The sequence below is a fragment of the Mixophyes fleayi genome, chromosome 10 (genome assembly GCF_038048845.1).
Source record: "Mixophyes fleayi isolate aMixFle1 chromosome 10, aMixFle1.hap1, whole genome shotgun sequence".
Classification (NCBI taxonomy): domain Eukaryota; kingdom Metazoa; phylum Chordata; class Amphibia; order Anura; family Limnodynastidae; genus Mixophyes; species Mixophyes fleayi.
In genome coordinates, this window is record NC_134411.1 from 25,365,316 (window position 1) to 25,392,966 (window position 27,651).

The window sequence follows — 27,651 nt, forward strand, 5'->3', positions numbered from 1 at the left end:
TACTGTTAGGTGCACGCAGCTCTCCCTTTTCAAGCAGAGCCGTGTGAAGCAGGGGCAGGGTCCAGCCACCTCAATTATACAGTGCCCCAGGCTTGGAGGGGGTTTCCAGGCACTAGGAATCCTTCCCCCCTTGGTATGCCTATGCAAGGCGCCACCTGCTATCACATTTGGCTAGTCCCATTATTCACTTAACATTGAAACATAGAATTTGACAGCCGATGAGAACCGCTTGGCCCATCTAGTCTACCCATTTTATTTAATTAGCCTATGGTAACCTCAAACCCTCCTTTAATCTTTGTAAGGATGTCATTATGTCTATCCCAAGCATTGTTAAATTGCTCTACAGTCTTATCCTCTACCATGTCTGATGGGAGGCTATGCCACTTATCCACTACCCTTTCTGTAAAGTAATTTATCCTCAGATTTCCTCTCACCCTACTTCCCTCCAGTGTCAGTGCATGTCCTTGTGTTCTAATACTTCTCTTCCTTTGTAGAACGTTTCCCTCCTGTATCTTGTTTAAACCCTTGATTTATTTGAAATTTTCTATCATGTCCCTCCTTTCCCTTCTCTGCTCCAAACTATACACATTAAGATCTTTGGGGTGGATATTTACTAAACTGCGGGTTTGAAAAAGTGGAGATGTTGCCTATAGCAACCAATTAGATTCTAGCTTTTATTTTGTAGAATGTACTAAATAAATGATAACTAGAATCTGATTGGTTGCTATAGGCAACATCTCCACTTTTTCAAACCCGCAGTTTAGTAAACATACCCCTTAGTCTTTCCAGGTAAGTTTGTGCTGTAGACCATGCACCATTTTAGTTGCCCTTCTTTGTACAGTCTCTAATGTATTTATATCCTGCTGGAGATATGGCCTCCAGAACTGAACACAGTATTCTAGATGAGGCCGTACCAATGACCTATACAGTGGTATTATTTCTTACATTTTTCTTGTAAAATACACCAACAATTTGTTTATCTCTTAATTATGCTCCATATGAAATGCACAGAAATTGGACTTTTTGTGTTTCATATGACAAATATTATAATTTCCCTTTTGCAACTACACATTCTGCTCTTTTGCAACATATATGCTCCTAAACTAGGGTTTCCCAAATCCAGTCCTCAGGGCTCCCCAACAGTGCAGGTTTTCTGGATCACATGTGACATAATTAGGACCACCTGTGGATCTGTTACAATGTATCAGTCAGCAGGGCCGGACTGGGATTAAAAATCAGCCCTGGCATTTCAAGCATACAGGCCCATCTCTGTTGATGAGCAGGACAAAACTGTGTGCCGCTGGGGGGCATACCCACATTATGTTGGGGGCATGGTCAACGTGGGGCATTGATACATACATTATAATAAAACATTACATTTATGAGGCCCTCCCTATCATGCCACCCCCCACCCCAGAAACACATTACAACACCCCCAGTCCACTGTACTTATCTATGCTTCTGATGCTGCTGACATCCATCAGGGTGGGAACTTCCTGTAGAGTGAGCAGGGAAGCTCTTAGTCTCACAAGATTAATAAATCTCATGAGACTTAGAGCTCCTCGGCTTGCTCTGCAGGCTGTGTCTTATCCAGGAACTGGGAGTAGCTATCCGCTCCCTCCTGCTAACCAGAGCTGGATTTAGGCTCAGGGGGCCCTAGGCACTTAAGACAGGGGGGCTACTATGATGTAATATGGTTATTAGACACATTTTCAACAAATACACAGGCAATACTGTGAGCACTACTATTAGGTGCACACAGTTCTGCCTTCACAAGCAGTACAATGTGAAGCAGTACATACCTCCCAACTGTCCTTGTAATCAGACCAAATCCTGACTAAGCGGGACATTCACCCACCAAATTCAGGACAGTTGGCAGAATGTCCTGGTCTCTCTTACCTGTCTTGTCATTGTCTCCACTTGTGGCTGCTGGTGTCTTTAGATCAGTTGCTGCTTGTCTGGATCCTGGAATGTTGGGGGTCCTATTTGGGAAAAAAAGGGTTACATGAAATTTAGAAAACTCCAACCAGCAGCGGTGTTAAATCAATATAACACCTACATTTTAAAATTAGGCCTTACTCCAGCCCCAACATTAAAATGATAGTATTCACATTTGATAAATACATCTATTTCCCTCCAACTAGCCCTGACATTAAAAAGTATATACATTTAATAAATTGACCTATTTCCCTACAACCAGCCCCAACATTAAATTAATAGTATTCCCATTTAATAAATAAACTGCTTTCCCTCCCTCCAAACAACCCCAGCAAGAAATTAAATAGCATTTATATTTAATAAAAATAACCATTTCCCACAACCATCTCAGGCATTAAATAATTCATAATTTAATTTAATAAATATACCTAATTTTCCCCACATTCACTTAATAGCACACATTATAGTCATATACTGTCCCCCACACACATTACAGTCATATACTGTCCCCCACACACATTACAGTCATATACTGATCCCCACACACATTACAGTCATATACTGTCCCCCACACATACATTACAGTCATATAATGTCCCCCACACATACATTACAGTCATATACTGTCCCCCCACACATACATTACAGTCATATACTGTCCCCCCACACATACATTACAGTCATATACTGTCCCCCCACACATACATTACAGTCATATACTGTCCCCCCATATACAGCACAGTCATATACTGTCCCCCCACACACATTATAGTCATATACTGTCCACCCACACACACATTACAGTCATATACTGTCCACCCACACATACATTACATTCATATACTGTCCCCCCCATATACATTACAGTCATATACTGTCCCCCCATATACATTACATTCATATACTGTACCCCCACACACATTATAGTCATATACTGTACATCCACACACATTACAGTCATATACTGTCCACCCACACACATTATAGTCATATACTGTCCACCCACACACATTGGCCATTTTTTATTTTTCCCCTCCTACAGCCATTGCCTCCATGCAGACATTTTCACCCCCAATTCCCCCTGCAGACATTGTCCCTCACACCACCCCCTGCAGACATTGTCCCTCACACCCCCGCTGCCCCCTGCAGACATTGTCCCTCACACCACCCCTGCAGACATTGTCCCTCACACCCCCCTGCAGACATTGTCCCTCACACCCCCCCCCCTGCAGACATTGTCTCTTACACCACCCCCTGCCCCCTGCAGACATTGTCCCTCACACCCCCCCCTGCAGACATTGTCCCTCACACCCCCCCCTGCAGACATTATCCCTCACACCCCCCCTGCAGACATTGTCTCTTACACCACCCCCTGCCCCCTGCAGACATTGTCCCTCACACCCCCCCTGCAGACATTGTCCCTCACACCCCCCCCTGCAGACATTGTCCCTCACACCCCCCCCCTGCAGACATTGTCCCTCACACCACCCCCTGCAGACATTGTCCCTCACACCCCCCTGCAGACATTGTCCCTCACACCCCCCCTGCAGACATTGTCCCTCACACCCCCCCTGCCCCATGCAGACATTGTCCCTCACACCCCCCCCCCCTGCAGACATTGTCCCTCACACCACCCCTGGCCCCTGCAGACATTGTCCCACACACCCCCCCCTGCAGACATTTTAAATCACTTCTCCCGTACAGCATACTTGCCAACTTTTTTTTTTTTTCTTCCGGGAGATGCCGGCTGGGACGTGGGCGTGCAGGGGGCGGGGCTGCGAAATCGCGTCATTTTGGCCCCGCCCCCGTGACGGAATGACGCAAATCGCGTCATTTTACAGTGGGGGCGGGGCTAAACGCCGCGATTCCGGGTGAATCGCGGCGTTTAAACTAAATTTTTCCCCCTTCCTATCAGGGAGATTGCCACACTCGTCCGGGAGACTCTCGCAAAATGCGGGAGTCTCCCGGACAATGCGGGAGAGTTGGCAAGTATGCCGTACAGTCTCCAGTGCAGTTATTTTTACTCATTCCCCCCCTCCCCTCCCCTCCCCTCCCCTCCCCCCAGTACCTGTCACTATCCCCGGACACACCAACTCACCTCAACACCCCTGCGCGCTCAACAGACCGACGGCTCCTGGACGGCTGCGTGACGTCATGATGTCACATCGCGCGGCCGCGCGGAAGTTAAAAAAAAATAAACTGGAAGCGCAGGGAGTGTGAAGCTGTCTGGTCCCGGAGGAGGGGCCAGCCATCAGCGACTGCACAGTCAGCGACTGCCCCCTTCAGAGGATCTTAGACCTGACATAGGGGGGTTTGTGCCCCCTTCGCATGGTAACGTATGTGCTGCCCGGTGGGGGGAAAAAAAGTGCTGCCAGGAGGTGCTGCTGCTCGGGTGGACAGAGCGGCCCATCAAGCCATCGGCCCTTCTGGCATTTGCCAGAAGTGCCAGATGGCCAGTCCGCCCCTGTCAGTCAGTAATGACTACACCCCTTGCTCCAGCAAGGAGATATGGAAAACCTGCACTGTTAGGGAGCCCTGAGGACTGGGTTTGGGAATCCCTGGAAACAAGGGAGTTAGCTGAAATAATTTTTAATATACTAATTTCCACCACTCCAAGGCCCACGGTCATGACCAAACAGTCCCGCAGTGCCCACAATAGTGGGATATTTTGCACAGTCACATGTTGGGCTAATGACCCCCTCCAGCACACTCTGGGCCTGATTCATCAAGAGTCTTTTCTGCCGATTGAGAGCGTCTTGTAAACAAAATCACTCTGTACGTGCCCAGTCCTGGCAGAAACGTCTCTGAACGCAATCCTCTTCCATGCACCTGGTAGCGCGCAAAGGACACTTACTGCAGCCTAAGATTGTGAGGACTGACTGGGCGGGAAGGGGCTGTAAATGTACAGTAGGGATGTGCCAAACTCACGCGCAAGCAGCCGCGTCCTATTTGAGCTGCGGACATCTCAACGTTACTTGTCTTTCTGCCGTATCTCTTACTCCAGCTACAGGTCTAGTCTAAGTCCCGATCAGTGGTGATGACAGTCTCATATGCATGCTCTAACATGTGTCTCATATGCATGCTATAACATGTGTCTCGTATGCATGCGTATAACATGTGTTTGCAGTCACGAGCAATTGTAAAAATGTATTTTATGCTCAGTAGACATTAACAATATTCTAAGAAATGTATTTTATGGGGGGGGTATAACAAAAAACACTGTTTTAACATTAATGCCTTTATTATCATCAGGTACAATAATGCAAGATTTTGTTTTTTTCCTGTTTTGGTGAATTTATAATCCACATAGGTATTGGGCGTATCCTGCTGCATCCGGTGTAGTAGAGCACAGCGGACTTGCCCCCATTTCCAAAAACACGCGCATCTTGAGATCCGTGTCTTGCTGAATCGAGCGGACGCAAAGCCTAAATACATGTGTGTAATACTGAACACGGGTTACACTCAGAATACGTTCCTTGATGAATCAGACCCCCTGTGATTTTCTGTCTGGCTGTCTTGCGTTGTCTTTCTGCACACGGACTCTTGCTGTGCTCAGAGTCTGTTCTAGCAGAAGGTATGTTACACGCTAGTTACATGCATTCATGTGGCTGAGGATAGCTGTGGTTTCTGTGGTCAAGGAAGGAAGCTGCCTGAGTCAGATAAGCCCTGCAGGAGTCTGTTCCAACATCTTTGCACAGAAAATCACCAGAACCACAAGGCCGGGAGGAATTGACTCCTTATCACGGGACAGAAGAACGAAGGCATATGGCATTGCACAGTGTCTCCTATATACAATTAAAGGTTCAATGCACGCATGTGGAGTTAAAAGGCTATTTCCACCTTTCTGCCAACTGCAACCAAGTGTGCTCAAAATGTATACAGGGAGAAGGTGCACACAAACATAAAAAGTTTCTGTGCACATGTTGAGTTGAACGTATATTAAGATAGCGCCAACTCAAAATCTTTAACATATGCGCCAGGACTACGTCAGACGTAAGAGGTGTATACTCACCTGCCCCATGATGGTGTAGAGATGTGGTTTGAGAGTGTATGCTATAGTCACATTACCCTATTTGTAAACAATATAATAATATTTAATTATTGCAGTGACATATACACACAAGAGAATATTGTCTTGACGGTGTTATTAATAAATGTGAACGTTGCATGTTCCTTAAGAAACGTCAATTGTCAAGTTTATAGAATATAGCCACAATACTAATGAATTAAAAACTATCAGCTGGAAGGGTCAATACACAAAAGTGTCACGAAATGTCTCTGCTCATTTTTCCTTGCACCTCTATGGAAAATCAGCAGAGATTTCTACCGTAATTGCCGGTAATGTGCGTGGCGCGATGTCCGTGCACCGAATCGCCAGTAGTTGAATTTCCCCCCAAATAAACCCCCAAGTGCTCGAGGCAATAACTGCAGCCACCAGTAAGCAAAGCTAGTCCAATACTGTTATTAAGGTCCCCATACTAACACTGCTTGTTCCAGTATAAAAAATTTATTTTTTAATTCAAAAATATACTGAGACTCTTGTATAGGTGAAGCTGTTAATAACATTTCTCCGAGTGCACCTAAAAATGCGGTTCTCCAACGAAGTACACTAGGAAGGTGAAAAATGCATCGTATTAAAAGTATAGGATAAAACCCAAGGACTGTCAACTCTTTTTGCAGAATGAAAATGGGCATTTGCCCATAAAAACGTCAAGGGATGCCCCTGAAAAAGCACCCTCTCCAGCCCTTACCCTCGTTTCAACAATCATGTTGTGTTAAATGAAATTTCATGTTTTCACTGCTAGAGAAAAGTAGGCACCTATCAGGGGCGGAACTAGCGAACTGTGGGCCCCGGTGCAGGGAGGCCGGGAGGAGGGAACCGGGGCCCACCGCTCGCTAGTTCCCCGTACAGCAGGCCTCACTATCTCCATGAACCCCCATGCATCTCACCTGCGGCACCAATGGTATTCCCGCCACTGGCAACTACTCCATACATAGCCAGGAAAGCCCTCACCCCATCCAACTCATCCCACCGGTCTCCTTCTGCTCTTCGGCAGTGATTTTGGCACACTTGCACAAATTGCCGGCCACACCAAAGCTGTTTTTTCCCCGGCACTTTGTTAGTTTGGCAGCCTGCTCTTTAAGATTACCCTGAAAGCATAATGAGCAGCTATCTGCAAGGAGACGTGCTTGATCAGTATATCAAAAGGGTTTCAGCTACATAGAAAGCACAGCTCTAGCACCCTGGCAGATTAAATCTCTTCCAGGAATGACATTCTTAGAAGTATATACTTACACTGTTAAGGACAGATGGGCTACTTGTGCCCTTTAAGCTATAGCAACGTGAATGCCTGAAGGTAAAAGATGCGTTCTTGTTGTATTCGAGTAGAAAATAAAATAAGCCCCTCACTGTTACTGGTTATTGCAGAATAACTGAACAGAAAAAGAAGCATCCAAAGAAGGTTGATTATATTTGCCATAATTTGAAAGTCATTTTCATGACCCTTTCCTGCTGGTGCAGCCTAGCATTCAATATCACCACACATGGTCATAATGTCATTTTATTCATACTTGCATGGTCTTTTATACCCCCCTCCCGGGAGGTGCAAAAGGTAGGTATATGAATAAGCAGTGGGCGTGGCTTGTTGACAGTGGGCGGGGCGAAGCACATGATAACACTAATTTTGTCATAAGATTCTTGAGTGTTCACTTGGGTGGGTAGGATTGATCCCCCTAGGTAATCCAGTCTCGTGCTGACCGCCGGAGGACTGGTTGTCACTACGGCCGGGGAACCCCACGCTGTAAGCCTCCAGTCCTGGCTGACAAAGCCTAGTGCTGGTATTGGTCATTTTGGCGGAACAATACACTTTTAGTCCCCCCATTATTGCCAGCACCAGCCTAGGGCTGGCTATGGTTGTGTTTTTTGGGGCGCCTCCTGCTAATTTCTTTCTTTTTTTTTTTTTGACACACATCAAGTTACATACTGATAGTCATTATCATCAGCATTAATCTTACACCTGGGAGAAGCAGCCGCAAGCTATACACTTCATTACCTCCTCCCCAGCATTGTATGTTATGAGCGTTGCTGTGCTGTGACTCCACATGCCTGCCTATTTCCTGCTCCGGTCTGCCTCTCTATGGGGTATATTTACTAAACTGTGGGTTTGAAAAAGTGGAGATGTTGCCTATAGCAACCAATCAGATTCTAGCCGTCATTTTGTAGAATGTACTAAATAAATGATAACTAGAATCTGATTGGTTGCTATAGGCAACATCTCCACTTTTCAAATCCGCAGTTCAATAAATATACCCCTAAGCGTAGAAAGGAGCAACATGGAGATATATCACGGTCTGTTCGCACACTGAGACGCAGTCCTTTCAACTGTAAGGAAAGGCGCATTTTGCTCTTACAATTCTGACTTACATCAGACTCCACGTGACCCCATTAATGCAGATTGTCTGTCACTATGACGAGATCACTATGATACTATCACTGGGAATGTCTATTGAGCTTGAGGGGCCTTTCCACACTATCACTCGTATCACACTATCATAGGGGATTTGCACAGACTTTGTGCCCAGCAGCCAGTTATACAATACCCCAGGGACAATTGATGGAGCCTGTGCTCAGTTAGCACGATGCCCATTATCACTAGTATGACACTATTACAGCCGCTGTTATACACTATTACATTATCACAGGAACTTTGCATGAAGGTTGTGATAAGTTCCCTTTGTCTTAGGACAGGTTGGTAGAACTCGTAGCAATGGAGAAGTTGTGTTCTGTAGTTCTATATAGGAAGTCAGCACACTTCCCCCTTTAAATCAAAAGAAGAATTTATCCGTGTATCCCCAACATGCAGCAGGAGAGCTGGACTGGGCCCATTGCTTTTTGCTAAGGGGTTGGTTGGATTTGGTACCTGGAAGTCCCTGACCAGGCTGTCAGGATGAGCTGCCACTGGAATGTTGTATCCTATAAGGTAAGGACAATCAATGATCAATTATAATCCCGCAAGTACTAGCAGACCTTGTAGGCTGATCAGTTTGTGGCTTGTTGGTGGTTGGTGAACTACAGCTCCCAGCATGCTATCTCAGCCTCTGCTGGAATGCGTATAATTCAAGGCTCGGAGACTTCCAATCTACCTTCAATAACTTGTATTAACAGATTACTCGTCTCCCCCAAGCTGTGCAACATTTGTATAATTAATGGATATGTCTACAAGGCTCAGCCTGTGTCTCAGTGCGTGTGTGTGTGTGTGTGTGTGTGTCATCTTGTGACAAAATATCCTGTTCTAGTTGTGTGCAGTCTGCAGCTTGCTGCGTGAGCTGTCTATGCAGTAGATGTCTCAATTCAGCCCACAAATGTCTCTAATTTTCCATCAAGTCTGAACATTTGTACGTAGCTATAGACTTTGCAATCTATGATTAGACGATCCTACCTGCTCTTAGCATATGGGGGTCAGAGTGTAACTTTATCCTTTTTGCTAACTTGCTTACCTCTAATTTGACTCTCTTTATAGATTCAAATATCTTTGTTCCCTTCTATGACTACTTTAGGCTTTATACTTAAATATTTACAAATATACAGTCACTGTGTTAAAGGTTTGTGCTTTTTTTCATTATTCATTAAATACTCAGTATCACCTCTGCTAAACTTCATAATTTGAATGCTGTAGGTTACGATTGCTGGCTATGAGCATTGAAAATAATAGAATTGTAATGTCTAATGATATATTTGGCATGCACTAAGCATGCTGGTACTAAGTCATTAAGGAAAGTAAGGCAAAAAAAAAGGTGTAAATCTTCTCCTGGACAAAACATGTTGCAAAGCAAGGGGGGCAAATTAGTTTATTATTTTGCACATAAGATAAATACTGGCTGTTTTCCCATCTAGCACACAAATACTGATAGTTTTATTTTTACACTGAAAATTAAAGTTGATCTAGGACATGCCCTACCCCAACTTTAAATATCTCCCCACATTTTAAATGTACCTCCCCCTCCAATGCAACATGGTTTTGCCCAGGTGCAAAGTTACTCCTTTTTATCCTTTGCTCTCCTTACTGACTCCAGGGGCGCACGCAGGATTGTCAAAAAAACCCCAAAAAACAGCAGCTCCGTTTCGGCAGCGCTGTCCTATACAGCAGCCGCGGCGCTGCCAAAGAAGCGTCCGCGGTGGTGCTGTATAGGACAGTGCCGATATGGTGGGCACTGAGTTAGCACGGGGGGGGGGGGATTCTGGAGACTCAGAAACCCCCCCTGCGTGCGCCACTGGACTCAGGCACGTTATGTGTAACTGTGAAGAGTGTCCGTCTAAATTGTATCGAAATGCTGGTTAGGGGGGCAATGTAAAATGTACCACCAGAGTTAGAGTTGTGAGTCAATCTGTCCCTTAGTGTAAATCATAATGTATTTGTGTGAGTTATGGTTTGTACAATTTTCTAGGTTGTATTTTGAAGTGATTATTTTATTAATTAGTGTGTAAATTTGCCAATCCATGGGTGTAATAGCAATGAGAGTACATGTGCTCACATTGGGCCTGAGTCACTAAGGAGAGCAAGGCAAAAAAAGGAGCAAATTTGATCCTGGGCAGAACCATGTTTGTCTAATTTGCAAATTTGTTTATTATTTTGCACATAAAGAAAATACAGGCGTTTTTGTCATGTAGCGCACAAATACTTGATAATTATTTTTACACTGAAATTTAAAGTTGATCTAGGACATTCCCTACCCCAACTATAAAGCTGTCCCCACATTTTAAATTTACCTTTCCCTCCAATGCAACATGGTTTTGCCCAGGTGCAAAGTTACTCCTATTTTTTTGCTTTGTTCTCTTTAATGACTCGGGACCATTAACTGTAAAGGGGGTGTTAATCTAAAATGCATTTTCCACAATGTAATGATGATCGGTTTAAGCTACAGCATTTAGAAAATGCACATAATTTCTATTAAATAACAGTCTTTCTGGCTATCGCCTGGCTGATGTCCATCTATCAGTGCACTTAGTTAGATTTTGGGGGGTTCCCAGATAAATAGAGAGTGGTTGGTGTGCTCCTCCATCTACGTGATACTGAGTTAGACTTATAGTCATTTGGAGAGAGGAATTTACCATCCACTGTTCTAATTCAGAGCACTTAGATGACATACTATGCGTTGTAAGAAGGACATCACGTGCAATCCCATGCTTAGCACACAGCAGTCATTACTTAAATAGATAAATTGTTTAAGTTGATATCGCCTATAAATGTCACTATTGGGCAACATGAACTATGATTTTAACATAGTTTGGTTTATCAATTAAAAATCTATTTCTGAAAAAAAACTTTTAAGTAAAAATGACCAATAGTGTGGGGAATAAATAATTATCTTCCATACAATCCCCTGTGCTCTGCTTACAATCCCCTTTGAGCCATACAGTTACAAATCTTTGGTGGCTAGTATACAATATAGACCCATTTCTCTGATGGCTATTGGACAATACAGGCCCAATGCTCTGATGTTTTGAGGCTAGTATAAATGCAGTGACCCCATTCCCTGGTGGCTGATGTACAATCCATACCAAGGGCTCGAGTCATTAAGAAACAAATCTGACGGGTTTTGTGCGTATCGTTCGCAAAAAACACTCTACGCATTCTGAGAACTGTATGATACGCAGCAGAACGCAGCCACGTCCAAGTCAGCTTCCAGCGCAAACGACACTTATTACAGCCTGTGATTTAGGGGAGTAAATGGGGTGGCGAATGAACGGATTCACATAGGTAATATACAGTAAGGGTATTCCTGTGCAGCCACGTCCAAGTCACACTAAGGCATATGCAGAAGTACACGGGTCCTCTTGCTCCAACTGGGGAGCTAGTTTAAGTTCCGAATGCTGGTGCTGAGTATGTATGCGAAAACAAGTGTTTGCAATCAGGAGCAACTTTAAAAAATTATTTTATGTTCAGTAGACATTACGGACAGCCTGCAAATGTTTTTCCAAGGGAAAAAAATATATAATTTTTTTTTTTACATTTTTTTTACATTTGTAATCATGAATGACTATGGGCCTGATTCATTAAGAAACTTAGGCAAGAAATTTGTTACTTAAGTCTCCTGGACAAAACCATGTTACAATGCAAGGGTTGCAAATTAGTTTTCTGTTTTGCACATAAGTTAAATACAGACTGTTTTTTCATGTAGCACACAAATATCAACTTTAAATGTCAGTGTACAAATAAGCTATCAAGTATTTGTGTGCTACATGAAAAAACAGATAGTATTTAACTTATGTGCAAAATAAAAAACCAATTTGCACCCCTGCATTCTAACATGATTTTGTCCAGGAGACTTAAGTAAGAAATTTCTTGCCTAAGTTCCTTAATGAATCAGGCCCTATATTATTGAAAGGTAACATTAATTGTTTAATTTTTTTTTTTATGTGCGCCTTTTTGAGATGTTATATTCCACATACGTATTGTAAGTATCCTGCAGTGTCTGGTCCAGTAGAGCACAGTAAACTTACACCTGTAGTGAACACAACACGTATCTTTACATTCATTCTTTGTTGACTTCGGGAGTATACATAGCCCATATAAGTGCGGTTTAAAACAAATGCATGATGCGCTAAGTATGCATGACTTAATGACTCAGGCCCCAAATCTCAGATAGCTAATGTGCAATACAAAACCCAGTCTCTGGTAGCTAGTATATAGTAAAAGCAATTCTTTGTTGGCTTTTGGATGATACAGACCCCGTTTTCTGTGGCTTGTGGACAATACTTACACTTTTTTCCATGATTTGAGGACATTATAGACCCCATCCTCTCGTGACTAGTGGACCAAACAAATCCAATTGACTGGTCACTAGTGGACAATACAAACCACTTCTCTGGTAGGTAGTGGACAATACCGACAACTTCTCTGGTAGCTAGTGGACAATACAGACAACTTTTCTGGTAGCTAGTGGACAGTACAGACCACTTCTCTGGTAGCTAGTGGACAATACAGACAATGTCTCTGGTAGCTAGTGGATGATACAGACCACTTCTCTGGTAGCTAGTGGACAATACAGACAACTTCTCTGGTAGCTAGTGGACAATACAGTCAACTTCTCTAGTAGCTAGTGGACAATACAGACCACTTCTCTGGTAGCTAGTGGACAATACAGACAACTTTTCTGGTAGCTAGTGGACAATACAGACAACTTCTCTGGTAGCTAATGGACAATATGCTGCCCATTCTGCATGCGTAAAATGCATATTCCATTTTGTGGTGGTTAGTGTACAATACAGAACCCATTCACTTATGACTAGTGGTCAATACAGACAGTATTTTTCCGGTGGCCAGTATACAAACAAACTGCATTCTTTAGTTGCTAGTAAAAAATACAGACCATACTCTCTGATGGCTAGTGAACAATACAAACCTGATTCTCTGGTGGCTGGTGAACAATACAGTGACCCAATTATTTGATCTAAGCACATTCTATGGTATGTAGTATACAGCCATGGCCAAAAGTTTGGTGAGTGAGACAAGTATTGGTTTTCACAAAGTTTGCTGCTTCAGTGTTTTTAGACCGTTTTGTCAGATGTTGCTATGGTATACTGAAGTAAAATGACAACCATTTCATAAGTGTCAAAGGCTTTTATTGACAATCACATTAAGTTTATGCAAAGAGTCAATATTTGCAGTGTTGACCATTCTTTTTGAAGAACTCTGCAATCCTCCCTGGCAAGATGTCAATCAACTTCTGGGCCACACACTGACTGATGGCCGCCCATTCTTGCCTAATCAATGCTTGGAGTTTGTCAGAATTTGTGGCTTTTTGTTTCTCCACCCACCTCTTGAGGATTGACCACAAGTTCCCCGAGCTACTTAGTTATCACTTTTGCCTTATGGCAAAGTGTTCCATCATGCTGGAAAAGGCATTGTTAGTCACCAAACTGTTCTTGGATGGTTGGGAGAAGTTGCTCTTTGAGGATGTTTCGGTACCATTGTTTATTCATGACTGTGTTCTTAGGCAAAATTGTGAGTGAGCCCACTCCCTTGGCTGAGAAGCAACCTCACAAATGAATGGTCTCAGGATGATTTTCTGTTGGCATGACACAGGACTGATGGTAGCGCTCACCTTTCCTTCTCCGGACAAGCGTTTTTCCAGATGCCCCAAACAATCTGAAAGGGGATTCATCAGAGATCATATCAACATCAGGCCATCCTCCAAACGTCTTCGCCTCCCTGTGCGTGCAGATGCACTAACACCTGCCTGCTGCCATTCCTGAGCAAGCTCTGCACTGGTGGTGCCCCGATCCCACAGCTGAATCCACTTTAGGAGGCGATCCTGGAGCTTGCTGGATGTTCTTAGGTGCCCTGAAGCCTTCTTCACAACTATCGAACTTGTCTCCTTAAAGTTCTTGATGATCCGATAAATGGCTGATTTAGGTGCAACCTTACTAGCAGCAATATCCTGTGAAGCCCTTTTTGTGCAAAGCAATGATGACTGCACATGTTTCCTTGCAGATAACCATGGTTAACAGAGGAAGAACATGATTTTAAGCACCACCCTCCAGTGGAAATGTTGTTTGTGGGATAAAGTTCATTGTCATGGCAAAAAGGGACTTTGAAATTAATTGCAATTCATCTGATCACTCTTCATGACATTCTGGAGTATATCTAAATTGCCATCATAAAAAACTGAAGCAACAGACTTTGTGAAAAATAATATTTGTGTCATTCCAAAAACGTTTGGCCATGACTGTACATAGCAACGTAGATAAATAAAGAACCAGCACACAGTTATGATTTCAACAAGTTTTTTTATTTAATATAATGTTTTGGGAAACTGTTTGTGCTTTTATCAAGGTATGTATACATGTATATATTTCAGTCACCATTCTCTAGTGTTAAATGCAGACCTCATTCTCTGCAGAGTTGATTGCATTACTTGTGCTATTTTCTGGTGTTGTGGACAATATTGATCGCAATCTCTGCTGGCTAGGACACAACACAGAGCGTCATCTCCAATACCGATCCCATTTGTTGGTGGCTAGTGGACAAAACAGACCCCATTCTTTGGTAATCAGTGGAAAACCTGAACCCAAAACAGACCCTATTCTCTGATGGCTTGTGTAAACTGTAAACCTCATTTTCTTGTCATTTGTGCAGACCACATTACATTATCTGGTGGCTAATGTACAGCACAAATCATATTCTCTAGGGGCTAGTGGACAATACAGGTCCTATTTTCAGGCTAGTGTACCATACCGAGCACAAACACTGCTGGCAAGGACACATCATCGAGCCTCATCTCTGCTGTTTAGTGAACAATACAAACCCCATTCTTTACAGGTCAGTAGACAAAGTATACCACATTCTTTGGTGGCTAGTGTAATAAACAGGCCTCATTCTCTAATGGCAAGTGTAAAATGAAGATTACATTCTCTGGGGCCTTATGGACTGACATTATTGGCTGACAGCCTTCCATTACTGCCTTTGGTAAAAAAAATAATAGCAGTTCTACGACCCAACAGGCCTGTGGTGGCAGCAGTGAGAGTACATGAGTATATTTTACTGCACTTTACTTCTGTACTACCCTGTGTGCCATGTATCGTTACCCTGTCTTCCCATGATCTATGTACGGCGCTGCGGACCCTTTGTGGCGCCTCATAAATAAAGTTAGTAAAATCTGTACAGTCTGGATAGACTTTGTGGAGACTTCCTCATCTGGCCGTATACATAAAGGTATGCCTTCAATGATTACAGATACTGTATTACAAGTCCCCTTGGATTTCTGTGACCTATATAAAAGCCCACTCGGCTTTAGGCTTTTATGTGGTCATTTACCTCTTCTGCGGCTTTTCATATTCATATCATTTACAATAAGACGCACATTATCACATAACAATAATAATAATAATAATAATTATCTGTAAAACATGCATCCCATTACTGAAGGCTCATCCTTGAGTTCCTCACGTTCGGCCTAATGATTTAAGTTATTAGAAGATAACCTAGGGCCTGATTCATTAAGGATCTTAACTTAAGAAACTTCTTATTTCAGTCTCCTGGACAAAACCATGTTACAATGCAAGGGGTGCAAATTAGTTTTCTGTTTTGCACATAAGTTAAATACTGACTGTTTTTTCATGTAGCACACAAATACTTGATAGCTTATTTGTACACTGAAATCTAAAGTTGATATTTGTGTGCTACATGACAAAATAGACAGTATTTAACTTTGTGACATGGTTTTGTCCAGGAGACTTAAATATGAAGTTTCTTAAGTTAAGATCCTTAATGAATCAGGCCCCTAGTGGGCCACAAGCCTATCTGGGCTTTACGCCCTTTTTCACACAAGAAAAGCATGTGACTTTATTGTTCTCCAAGGCAACAAAATCACTAACATAATAAGTCCACATAATAAATTATTGTGTGCTTATGTTGTAAAAATGCATCCTAAATTAAAGGACCAGAGAACATAAAAAGTAAATATATTTATTTAACCCCTAAACCCCTGTGCTAGTAATTTTACCACCGCTCCTGGTACCCCAGCTTTGTAAGGTTTCGCTGAGAAGTCCAACTGAGGAAACGCAATTCCTCCACAAGGCTGCACTTCCCTTAAATGGTGTATATACTGTTGGGGCAGCCCATGTGGTGAGGGATGCTGGATCATACCGGGCCCCAGATTTGCTCTTCTGAGTATGGACGGAGACCGGCACATGAGCAGCGGAGCCCTATTTGGGCTTTCCGCCCAAGCGGTGCTTAAGTGGGCATGCGCTGACCCCCCACACTGCATTAAAAAAAGCAGCACGAAGGCCTCCAGAGTGGAGGGACATGTATCGTCGGCCCTCCACTAAGTGTTACTATGATTGTGTGTTATGTCCCTGTCAACCTTCCAATGTACAGCCCCGCGGGTGAGTGTGAATTGCCCCCTCCCCCCGTTCTGATTGCAGAGAGCAAGTCCCTTAATGCAGCAGGACACTGCTAGTAGCAGCATAATAGTGGTTAGCACTTCTGCCTCAGAGCACTGGGGTTATGAGTTCGATTCCCGACCATGGCCTTATCTGTGTGGAGTTTGTATGTTTGCCTGGGTTTCCTCCGGGTGCTCCGGTTTCCTCCCACACTCCAAAAACATACTGGTAGGTTAATTGGCTGCTATTAAATTGCCCTTAGTCTGTGTGTGTGTGTATATTAGGGAATTTAGACTGTAAGGTCCAAAGGGGCAGGGACTGATGTGAATGAGTTCTCTGTACAGCACTGCGGAATTAGTGGCGCTATATAAATAAATAGATGATGATGATGATAATAGCTACTTTCAGTCAGGAGAGACATGCAACAACAATGCTCACCGCAGTGCTGCATGCACCTCTATGTAGTCCACAGCACTGCACAAGTCTGCATGTCCTGAGAAGGGTTAAGTCCTGGAGAAACATCTGGTTCCACATGACAGGTAGTCGTTCCTATAACCATTCTTGTTCTGTATCATAGGGGAAGTTGTGTGAAAGGCTGAGGCGTTACCTGTGTTCCTTCTTCTGACGCCACTAAAGGTGAGAATAGGAAAATGAGAACTTGTGGCCACAAAAATAAGGAAGTATTCCAGAACGACAGCAGCATCCTAAACCTCTGAGCGGGACAGTACTGTGTAATAGGCATCTAAACACGATGGAAGAGCATGAAGGCTTACGTGAATATCACCCAACCGAGAAACAAAACAACCACAAAATTCTACAGACAGTCAAAGAAATTATGTCAACAAGATAAGACGCAGACATAGAACACTGATGACCATGATTTTCAAAGGGGGGGGGGGGAGGAGGCTTATGCACTTTGGGCCTTATTTCGATTTAGGAGTAAAACTGTCCAGAAGACGCAATTATTTTACCTTTGCAAAACCATGTTGCGCAGAAGGTTGGATAACAAATTAAAAGTTGGGAAGCTCACATCCTAGCTCAGTTCTAAATTGCAGTGTAAACATAAAGAGTCCAGTATTTGTGGTGTTGGGGGGAGGATTCAATTGTCAGAGATATGCAGGTGCGGATCTAGAATTTGATTTTACAGGAGGGGGGGGGGCTTTTTGACAGTTAAAGCTGCACACTGTGTGCAGGTTCATTTGGCAGAGACAAGCAGGGAGAGTGTGATGCCCGGACACTCTCCCCCCCTGGATCCGCCACTGGAGATATGGCGCACGAACAACATGCTGGACTCATAGCTTGACAATTACGGTAGGAATCTCCACTCATGGAAAAATGAGCGGAGATTCCAGCCAGAACATTGGCACGAAGTATCTCTATGGATGTTCCGGAATTCAATCACCCCATCTGAGTGCTACATGCAAAAGCGGCCAATGATTTTCCCACAAAGCAAATAAAATATCATTTGCACCCCTTGCACCTGGACATTAAATGAGGTTCTGTATTTGATTTCAAAGTGATTCATTGGAGGGCGAGCGCTGGGCTCTTCAGCACAGAGGACCAATCCTGTCATAGCATTTCAGTCCGATAGGACTGGAGGTATTTAACAGATGTGAAACATGATTGGCTGTTGCTGCTGTTCAGTCATGTGCCGCATTCACCGTAGACCTCTAGCTGGAGCACACTTGAATTACTCGTCCACTCTCAGCTACCACGCTCAACACTGCCCCCTGTGGCCAACAGCTGCAATAAAATAATGGTGTACCCCCACTCAATCACCACGTAGAAGGGGTTATCTAGAGAGAAGGGTTTGTCCCTTTTTTTTACATTTACTGAAGAATCCAGATTAAGGGGCCAATTTATCAAAAGACAAAAAGCTAAAACAATTGTTATCTCAGGACATTCCAGCCACCTTGCAAACATGTAGACGCCCTTCATCATCAGCTATTTATGTAGCGCCACTAATTCTGCAGCGCTGTACAGAGAACTCACATCAGTCCCTGCTCCATTGGAGCTTACAGTCTAAATTCCTTAACACACACAGACAGACTAGGGTCAATTTAATAGCAGCCAATTAACCTACTAGTATGTTTTTAGATTGTGGGAGGAAACTGGAGCACCTGAAGGAAACCCACGCAAACACGGGGAGAACATATAAACTCCACACAGATAAGGTCATGGCTGGAAATCAAACTCATGACCCCAGTACTGTGAGGCAGAAGTGCTAACCACTGAGCCACCGTGCCGACCTTCTGGAACATTTTACATTACAGTCTTTTTTATATGTGTCACAATTGTACATTTGTATGTTTTGAGGCATACAAGGTGTCCCATTAATCCTAGTACCTAGCATGGCATTAACAGACGGACAGAGCTGAAAACAATTATTTATTAATTAAATACATTATGAGTCAGTCATGCATACTGAGCGCATTGTGAAACCGCGCGTAAATCGGCTCTGCCTACTCCGGAGGTCAACAAGCAACGGATCTCAAGATTGGTGCGGTAATGACTATGGGAATAGGTTTACTCTGCTTTACTAGACCAGACACTGCAGGACACGTACAACACCTATGTGCAATATAAAACCTCAAAAGAACGCGGAGAAAAAAATATATATTCAATCAATGTCAATACTATAGTCATTTATGATTATAGAAAATGTTTTGTTTTGATATTTTTCCTAGAAAAGCATTTCTACTGTACATAACAGACATTTTTACAGTTGCTCCCGATTGCAAACACATGTTATAGCATGCATACTCAGCCGTCACTACTAGTATTCCGGACTTAGACTAGATCCCTAGTTTGTGCAAGAGATACGGCAGAAAACCAAAGTACTTCTGTGTGCGCCCGAGTCTGACTTGGACCTGGCTGCACAGGAACGCCCTCACTGTATATTGCCTACGTGAATCTGCCCATTCTCCACCGTGCTCCCTCCACGAAATTGTGGACTGCAGTAAGTATCGTTTGCACTCAAAGCTGACTTGGGCGTGGCTGCGCTCTGTTGCGTATCACCCGGTTCTGAGCAGGCGCTGCGTGATTTTTGCGAACTAGAGCCAGATACGCGCCTTAATGACTCAGGCCCTATTGTTGTCAGTCTAGATTTATTTGAAATTAATAGGGCTATTGCCTTTTATGTTCTGGGTGAGGAGGAAAAGTTAGATATAATGCAACATATATCATTTATATATTATATCTACAATTATATTTTTTTTTAAAAAAAACAAACAAAAATCCCCTAATACTTATTTATTTTTAATATCAATGGCGCTCAAACATAGTTTCCAGTCCCCGGCCTGCGTTGAGCCCCTGGGCATGCTGTTGAGCAGAACGGGGGGCTTTCAGAGAAATAACACACTCTTATCACTCAGAGTAGTCATAAATCACAGTAAAGAAAAGTTTATGTTTATTGTTGCAATAAGTGGTAATTAAAGGTTATACTTATCAAGACAGCAGCAAGAGTTTTAATAACTCCCCCATATATGTGTATTACCATGTAATTAACACAAACATAGTTAATTAAACAAGTATTACAATGTATTGACCTCTGACATGTTATAGTGTATACAGTGGTACATACAGCAGAGGGTATCTCTGAATGTGACGTTCTGATTATGGATTGATACATTGTTGCACTTGGTCTCTGGTGCGGATCAAAAACAAGTTGGTGGAATGTTTTCAAGTTATGGTTGGTTTAAGGCTACATTATAACTAGAGATGCTCACTGACCCCCGTGAACTGGTTTTGGTTTTGGATCTGGATTAGCTTCATGCTTTGGTTTTGGTTTTGGCAAAACCGCCCTTCTGTGTTTTGGTTTTGGATTTTTAGGAAAAATCCTAAAATATGCTAAAACCACATATTTTTGCTCTTTTTTTGTTCCTACATTATTATTAACCTCAATAACACTAATTTCAAGTCATTTGCAGTCAATTTTGACCACCTCACAGGTCACAATATTATTTTCATACAGTTTCGGACAAATACTGCAGCGACCTGGCTGGATGGTAAGCGACAGAGCAATGACACAAACACACGGCAGTTCCTAGCACATCTAGGACACATTAGCACACAGCAGTGGCAGAAAAGAAAAATGGGGGTCCAGCCTCCGTCGCACCCCCCGTGATACTGGATTCTACATAAGGAATCCAAAACTCGCAAGATCCAAGATCCGACGACGTAACAATGACGTTTTGCCTCTTTTTCGATTCCGAGGGCGCACAAAAGTACCGATCCCCTAAGTTCGGGTGTGTTCGGTTCTCGAGGGACCAGAGCCTGAGCATCATCATCATCATTTATTTATATAGCGCCACTAATTCCGCAGCGCTGTACAGAGAACTCATTCACATCAGTCCCTGCCCCATTGGAGCTTACAGTCTAAATTCCCTACTATAGACACACACTCACACACAGACAGAGAGGGAGAGACTAGGGTCAATTTTTGATTTCAGCCAATTAACCTACCAGTATGTTTTTGGAGTGTGGGAGGAAACCGGAGCACCCGGAGGAAACCCACGCAAACACAGGGAGAACATACAAACTCCACACAGATAAGGCCATGGTTGGGAATCGAACTCATGACCCCAGTGCTGTGAGGCAGATGTGCTAACCACTAGGCCACTGTGCTGCCCGAATCTCTAATTATAACTAAAGTTGATGAATTAACTTTATTTTATTGGTTGATGCTGCAGCTAACTATTTATATACTGTAAACACCACCCGCTAACACAAACTCTGTGCAAGTGGAGTTTAGGCAATGATATCATTTCTATGTATTTTAAGTAACATTTCAAAACAAATTGACAGTACTTCCTTAACTTTGCTTGTGTATTTTTTATACATCTGTACAGAAAAGCAGAAATTACACCATGTTTTCATTTTTTATTTTAGTCATTATATAACCTTAAAACTTATTTGGTCTTGCATTTTGCTGCCACCGGCTGTCAGACAGAGCATTTGTTACACATTAGAGCTCATTGGAAACTTTAACTATGTTCCTATCATTCACAAACAATAAAAATGTTTTTAGAAAGTGCAGCGAGTTATTGTAACTCTGCCTATCTTTAGTATATGCAAATCTCAAAGATAAGTCAGATTTATTGGATCTGATTAGTATTACAGCGTATGGTGCTCTCAATTACAAAGATATTCTGGAAACAATGAGTACTCCAAATAAAGAAAGAGGCACAAGGGTATTTTTTCAAATAATACAATAGCAAATTAGCTGACTGGTATTTCAATAATAATATATTTTAATAAAAAAAATAGGTATTGGGTACCCAACCAGACGCATCAGGTGCAGCCGTCCGGTGGCTCCTGCGCATGCGCGTCGGCGCTATCCTGAAAGCCAGCGGCGTTAGCTGACGTCACCATCGCCAGTGTTCCCTATTTTCTTGCCTCTATTTAAGGAAGACTCGGTCTCCAATAGGGTGCCAGAGTATTAGGTCTCCTAGCTCCAGGCGTTTATATGCTGCGTTTATCTTCGGTCTGACTTCCTGGAATCTAACGCGCCTCTGGTCTTTACCAGAGACCCCCGCAAGGAGGTTTGGATTTAGCTGAAAGAGATGCGCAGGTCGCGGTTCTCCAGGAGGGTAATCAGCACGATAGGTAAAGATAATCGGATGGTCAGGAATGCCGAGGTCTAGCCTTGCGGTCAATGAGGTACACAAGGAGTTTCCTAAAGAATAGTCAGGCAGGCAGAGGTCAAATACCGGAGCGAGGATGAAGAGCCAAAGGGAGAATCCAAGAGGAGCATCAGGAATAGCTGCGATCAGAACCAGGAAGTCAGATGGAAGATAAATACAGCACATAAACTCCAATTCAGCAGAATATTTGTATCAACTATTTTGTAAATGCAAGTTTTTAGTTGTTTAATTTTCGGAAAAAAAAAAACATTTTTAAAGTTGGAAGTGCAAGCGCTCATTATCACAGTGCCAGTGAATCACCCGCCGTAAGGTCAGCCACCTTAAGGCGGGTGATTCACTGGCACATCTTGGGCTCAACCAGAATAATCGTTGTATTGTCAGTAGCAGTAAGTATGCACTATGGGCCTGATTCATTAAGGAAAGTTAAGCAAAAAGTTGAGTAAGTTTTCTTACTCAAGTTTTCTGGACAAATCCATGTTACAATGTAAGGGGTGCAAATGGGTTTACTATTTTGCACATAAGGGACATACTGTCAGTATTTTCATGTAGCACACAAATACTTGATAGCTTATTTGTACACTGAAATTTAAAGTTAATCGAAGACATGCCCTATCTCAAATATAAATCTGCCATTATGTCACTAAGTTTACTGTAGATACTGTGAATTGTACTTCAAAAGCAGCACAATTTGTTCTATATTATATTCCAGAAGATCCAGTATGAAAGGGCACCATTAAACTTTCCCAATATGTTCATTCAAATATGTTAAACAGGCTGCTCTCCCAGTCTGTTTATTGTATATTTTCAGTGATATGTTCTAGGTAACAGCACTGTTTTTTTGCATTATATCACGGTAATTGTTATTTTTGCACTCTTTTATGTGTTTAGTGGAATAGAAGTGGTGCTTGTTTCTGTTGGTCACTGAGCTTTTCTATGTTCACTGTTCTATATGTGCATTTTATATTTTCTGTAAGAGTCACTTAAACATAGGAAACTTGTATAAAATACTATAAAGTAATACAAGAAAGCATATGTTGCAAACATGGGAGGGGGGAGCTGGCAAATTTTAGCCCGGGGGGTAAGACTCGACTCAGCAGCCTATTAGGAAAATTTTAAAAGAAAAAAAAAAAATGCAGGTGTCCCAGTGATCCAGCCCAAGGATGCCCCCCTGCCCCTCAGCCCAGCCCAGCAAGCTCTTCAGTATGGGTGTTAGAAGCGCTCCTCTAAAGACTAATGTTGCAGCCACAGTTGTGAGTCATAAAATCTGCAACCTGGTAGCTGATCACAAGACAGTATGACTTCAGTATATATTCCACCCATAATCCCGATTCCCTCCTTGTTTTCTTAGTTCACGTTAACCCTTGTAGGAAAAATAGTTTTCTATGTTCTGTGTTTGCCAGACACAAATAAAACTTACCTCCACTCACCCTCCGTGTCCACTCTTTGCCCTTTCATCTACAGTGGTGCTAGAAAGTTTATGACACCTTTAGAATCTTATGAATTTCTGTATAAATGTGACCTTACATTATTATTATTATAATAATATATTATAATAATAATAATTATTATTTTTTATTTATAGCAAACTGGAAAACAAAATAAACCAGCAACTGGTTATTCATCTTTGTGTGTTACGGTTATTGTTGTCTATGCTGTTGGATCGATTGGGATTTCAACTAGACAGATAAATATAATAATAAACAATGCAACTACTTTACCTACACTCACCCCTACATGTGCACTCTATTCCTCTAATCTACAGTGGTGCTGGAAAGTTTATGAACTATTTAGAATTGTCTGAATTTCTGCATAAATGAGACCTTAAATTATTATTATTATTATTATTATTATTATTATTAATTTTTATTTATAGGACACAACAAAATGTCCACAGCGCCGTATAGGAACAAACAATAGTACAGTACAAGGTAAAGTAGTACAATACAATTAACAGCTAACATTATAACTCAGGCAGCTCAAAGCACAGCTAAAGAGAAAGGCACCACTTTAGGAGCTTACAATCTAAAGGGAGGGGCAGACATACCGAAGACACAAGGGGGTAAATGTATCAAGCTGAGAGTTTTCCGGCGGGTTTGAAAAGTGGAGATGTTGCCTATAGCAACCAATGAAATTCTAGCTATCATTTTGTAGAATGTACTAAATAAATGATAGCTAGAATCTGATTGGTTTTTCAAACACGCCGAAAAACTCTCAGCTTGATACATTTATGCCAAGGGGCTAGATTTACTAAGCTGCAGGTTTGAAATAGTGGGGATGTTGCCTATAGCAACCAATCAGATTCTAGCTGTCATTTTGTAGAATGCACTAAATATATGATATCTAGAATCTGATTGGTTGCTATAGGCAACATCCCCACTGTTTGAAACCCGCAGCTTAGTAAATCTAGACCAAGGAGTGAAATGGAGACAGAGTCACACGGACTGAGAGAGGAAGGGGGAAGAAGGGATGAGATGGAGAGTTAACCCACAAGTAGGGTAGTTAAGCGGATGACTGGTAGGCTTTTAAGAAAAGATGCCCGTATTAAGCTGCACAGATTGGGGGATGTTCTGAGAGCGAGTATGAAAGGGCACCATTAAACTTTAAAAATATATTCATTTAAATATGTTAAGTATGGAATATTGCATTCAACCACTGTATTTAACCATATGTGAGTACAATAATATTTATTGGCAGAAAGTACAATGTAAGTAGAAAAAATGCTTTCCCCATGATCTTCAGTTATATAGCACCACTAATTCTGCAGCGCTGTACAGAGAACTCATTCACATCAGTCCCTGCCCCATAAGAGCTTACAATTTAAACCCCCTAACATACACACACACAGGCCGAGAGAGACTAAGGGCAGTTTAATAGCAGCCAATTAACCTACCAGTATGTTTTTGGAGTGTGGGAGGAAACCAGAGCACCCGGAGGAAACCCACGCAAACACGGGGAGAACGTACAAACTCCACACAGATAAGGCCATGGTTGGGAATTGAACTCATGACCCCAGTGCTGTGAGGCAGAAGTGCTTACCACTGAGCCACCGTGCTGCCCACCCATGATCAAAACCTTATTATCAATATTTATAGTTTTAATAAGTTCTTAAAATTGTTTTAAATGTTTTCAAAAACGTGTTTAACCCAAAGCCCATTTTAAAAGCCAGTTGCCTTTCTATATACTGTACATTCACTCTCTGCCTGCTTTCACCTCTTGTTCCATAAATAACACTTCCTGTAAGTATCATTAAGTGCATAGCAATGCATCTGTTTTAAAGGGATATTAAATAAACCTGTCTATATATACGCTGTATATATGTGTATAGTGGATTGGCTTCTATTTATTTTCTACCAATAATATAAGTTGGGCATAAGTATCTGTATTGCTGCTTCAGAAATATAATAAATGAGATTATTTATTGCTAAATGCAAGAAAAGACAGCACAGGGCTGGCAAACATTGTATAACGTGCACCAAATGGGATGAATTGACAGGTACACAATATTCTCTCAAAGTAGTAAGTTCAGCTAAGTACGGGCACCAAACCCAAACAAACAAAGTAATCTCCTATTACTTCCTCACAGCTTTACTAGATTTTGGATAAAGCTGCAATTCCACAGACAAGAGCGGACCACACTAGAGGATTATTGTACAGCGCTACGGAATTTGCTGGCGCTATATAAATAAATGTTGATGATGATTAACGGAAACTATTTATTCTCACAACCAAATACTGTACTATAATTACATGGCATTTCTCATACAATTGCACGTTTTAATATATAACAGTCAAACATTAAAGGGTCTATTTATTAAAGAGCCCTTCCATAACAGTGCCTACCGGAGTGATATAAAATCTTTAATAAGGCAGTTTATTAAGACAACGTCTTTGGGTGGCAGCGTTAAACGTAGACTAGCTGCTTGCCAAGCCAGTCTACCTGGGACCTACCAAGATTGCTTGTGCATGCCTACTTAAACTAAAAGCCCGGACATGGTCTCCCAGTTCCTGATTCTCTCTAAAAAAAATAAAAATACTATAGTTAAAAAAATGAAAAAAAATAAAATAATATAAAAAAAAATTGTAAAACATATTCTAAAAAAATACAACAGAAAACATGATTAATAATATCGCATTAGTTCCTGTGGACAAATCCAGAGCGATTTGCATTTGGAAGCTTAATGAGATAGCTTTTACAGGCGGTAGGCTTTGATAAATATTTATATATTTAACTATATTTGATATTTAATATATCTATATATATATATATATATATATATATATTTAGTAAATAGACTCCTAAGAAGTGTACTTATAAGTAAGAAAATATAATAACAAAAGGGTACATGACATTTGCTATTCAGCTGTGTACTACACGGCACAGTCATCACAGATCATACTTATCTATATCACAAAGTCATTGTCTGCTCTTGTACCTCTGGTCGAGCCTTCAGGACTCTATCTGATAAATAAAGATTAATATTCTTTTCCTTCCTGATGTTAGAGGACGATGGTTGTATTAAATGGTTGGCACAGCCTATGTGTCAATGTCTTGTATCCCGGAGTACATTTTTGTTTGATGTGTCACCTTAATTGTTACCTTTAAAGAACGACTGAATGGCAATATTGTAAACTAGTTTTGGACGACCGATATGGTCCCCTGAGAATCACCCCAGCCTGGATGTGAACCTCATCCCTTGTAAATGTATTCACAATATATATGTCTGAAGGTGCAGGTTCCACACGAGAAAAGTACATTTTAGTGATAAGCTCAGGCCAGGGTGTCTTTGCCATATAGCCGGTGCCTGGGGGAGGGATCTCTTGGCCACAGACAGAAAGGATGTTTCCTGTGACGTGCCCAAGAGATTTACAGTATGTAGTGATGTTACGTATATATGACCAGCTCTCTGCTCTCTACCGTTTATAGAAATCAGGAACTTGTGTTGAGAAAGAAGGGAAAAAAACTTCATTATCAGGGTTAGTGACGGCTTGTGTGCACCCTCCCCACAGGCAGAAACAGGGGGTAACACAGGTGGTACCTCCCCTGTGTCTATCCATCCGTCTGCTCCCAGGGGGCCAAACTTACAGGACACTAAGGCACCCAGGAGATCCTGGCTACCAGATTTTTGGATGTTACCAGCTGCCAGGATGGATGGGTTCACCCTCATCTCTACGGTGAGTGCTTAT

The 27,651-nt window shown here is 42.2% G+C and overlaps 1 protein-coding gene across 2 annotated transcripts in view; it reads left to right on the forward strand.

Annotated features, from left to right (window-relative positions):
* The first annotated feature begins 8,761 nt into the window (after positions 1-8,761).
* Positions 8,762-27,651, forward strand: part of SPI1 (Spi-1 proto-oncogene) — a 55,284-nt gene continuing 36,394 nt past the window's right edge. Inside the window, exon 1 of one of the 2 annotated variants that reach the window (XM_075188154.1) lies at positions 8,762-8,918. In XM_075188154.1, the coding sequence (XP_075044255.1) occupies positions 8,886-8,918 (33 nt within the window). In that variant the 5' untranslated portion in view covers positions 8,762-8,885. Of the gene's footprint in view, positions 8,919-27,375; positions 27,640-27,651 lie in introns of those variants that run through there. The other variant, XM_075188153.1, reaches the window with a different exon arrangement.